Source organism: Sinocyclocheilus rhinocerous, unplaced genomic scaffold (assembly GCF_001515625.1).
Source record: "Sinocyclocheilus rhinocerous isolate Xijiao unplaced genomic scaffold, SAMN03320098_v1.1 scaffold1843, whole genome shotgun sequence".
Classification (NCBI taxonomy): Eukaryota; Metazoa; Chordata; class Actinopteri; order Cypriniformes; family Cyprinidae; genus Sinocyclocheilus; species Sinocyclocheilus rhinocerous.
This window is the reverse complement of record NW_015624200.1, coordinates 78,609-80,212: the sequence shown is the minus strand read 5'-3', so window position 1 is coordinate 80,212 and position 1,604 is coordinate 78,609. Positions and strand designations below refer to the sequence as shown.

Sequence of the window (1,604 nt, the reverse complement as noted above, 5' to 3'; positions counted from 1 at the left end):
ATTAAAATCTTGTACAGATGGTAGGGATAGCAATCTGTCTCGTTTTATTGGTAATATTACAAAGCAATAATTAGTACAAATACAAAATATGCTGACATAACATTTCTACTTAAAAATATAAGGCAGCAACTTTTTTTTACAGTGTAGAATTTAAAATATAATGGAACGCTACTCATTTATTGTCCACCAGACATGTTAACACAGTTCTGTGTTTAAATATCATGAAGAGTCATTAAAAAATATTTAGGCATTTTTATAAACTTGGTTCATATATTTTAGTAATGATTGGATTTAAACATTTGACATTACATCAGTTCAAATGGTTCAAGGGATAGTTCACTCCATCTGTCATAATTTACTCACCCTCATGCTCTTTTAAACCTGCATGACTTGATATGTCTCTCCCACAATCAGATTTGAGGGTTGTTCTACTGGGTAAAACTGGAGCGGGAAAGAGTTCGACAGGAAACACCATCCTACATAAAGAGTGTTTTAAGACAAAGTTTTCACCAGAGTCATTTACCAACACCTGTGAGAGAAGAGAAGTAGTGATGGGTAGAAGGAGAATCTCAGTAATTGACACTCCAGGACTGTATGATACAAGAATGTCAGAACAAGATGTCAAGGCTGAAATTGAGAAGTGCGTAAACATGTCTGCTCCTGGTCCTCATGTGTTTCTGCTGGTCATCAGACTGGGTGTGAGATTCACAGATGAAGAGAAAAACACAGTGAAATGGATTCAGAAGAACTTTGGAGAAGAAGCTGCACATTACACCATCGTTCTGTTCACTCACGCTGATGAACTAGTGGATCTATCATTAAATGAGTATATCAGAGAAAATATCGAGATCCAAACACTTGTTATTGACTGTGGTGGAAGATTTCACTCATTTAACAATCAGGACATGGAGAACTGCAATCAGGTCACTGAACTGACGAGGAAGATTGAGGAGATGGTGAGGATCAATAGAGGAAAACACTACACTAATGAAATGTATAAACAAGCCCAGAAAAATAATGAACAAGACGAACACTACAACACTAATACAACACTAAGCATAATACTAGTAAATGGAGGAGAAGGAGGAGATAGAGGAGACGGAGGAGGAGGTGGAGGAGATCTCAGGATTGTTCTGCTGGGTATAACTGGGTCAGGAAAGAGTTCAACAGGAAATATAATCATCGGCAGCTTTAAGTTTAAGCGAGGTATTTCCTCTATGTCTGTTACTAAACACTGTGAAAGACATGAGACTACAGTGGAGGGTAGACACATCTCAGTGATCGACACTCCAGGATTGTATGGTACAACGATGAGTGAAGAACAACTGAAGAATGAAATAGTGAAGTGTGTCTACATGTCTGCTCCTGGTCCTCCTGTGTTTCTGCTGGTCATCAGACTGGGTGTGAGATTCACACATGAGGAGAAAAACACAGTGAAATGGATTCAGAAGAACTTTGGAGAAGAAGCTGTACGTCACACCATCATTCTGTTCACTCACGCTGATCAGCTGAAGGGAAAACCATTAGATCTGTATATCAGCGAAAGTAATGCTCTTCAGGCTCTTGTTAATGAGTGTGGTGGCAGATATCACTCCTTCAACAAC

The 1,604-nt window shown here is 38.7% G+C and overlaps 1 protein-coding gene across 1 annotated transcript in view; it reads left to right on the top strand.

Moving 5' to 3' along the window:
* The first annotated feature begins 605 nt into the window (after nt 1-605).
* The window catches only part of LOC107738572 (GTPase IMAP family member 8-like), a 1,391-nt gene continuing 392 nt past the window's right edge, over nt 606-1,604 (top strand). The window contains exon 1 of the mRNA XM_016550340.1: nt 606-1,596. Within this exon, the coding sequence (XP_016405826.1) occupies nt 606-1,596 (991 nt within the window). The remainder of the gene's footprint in view (nt 1,597-1,604) is intronic.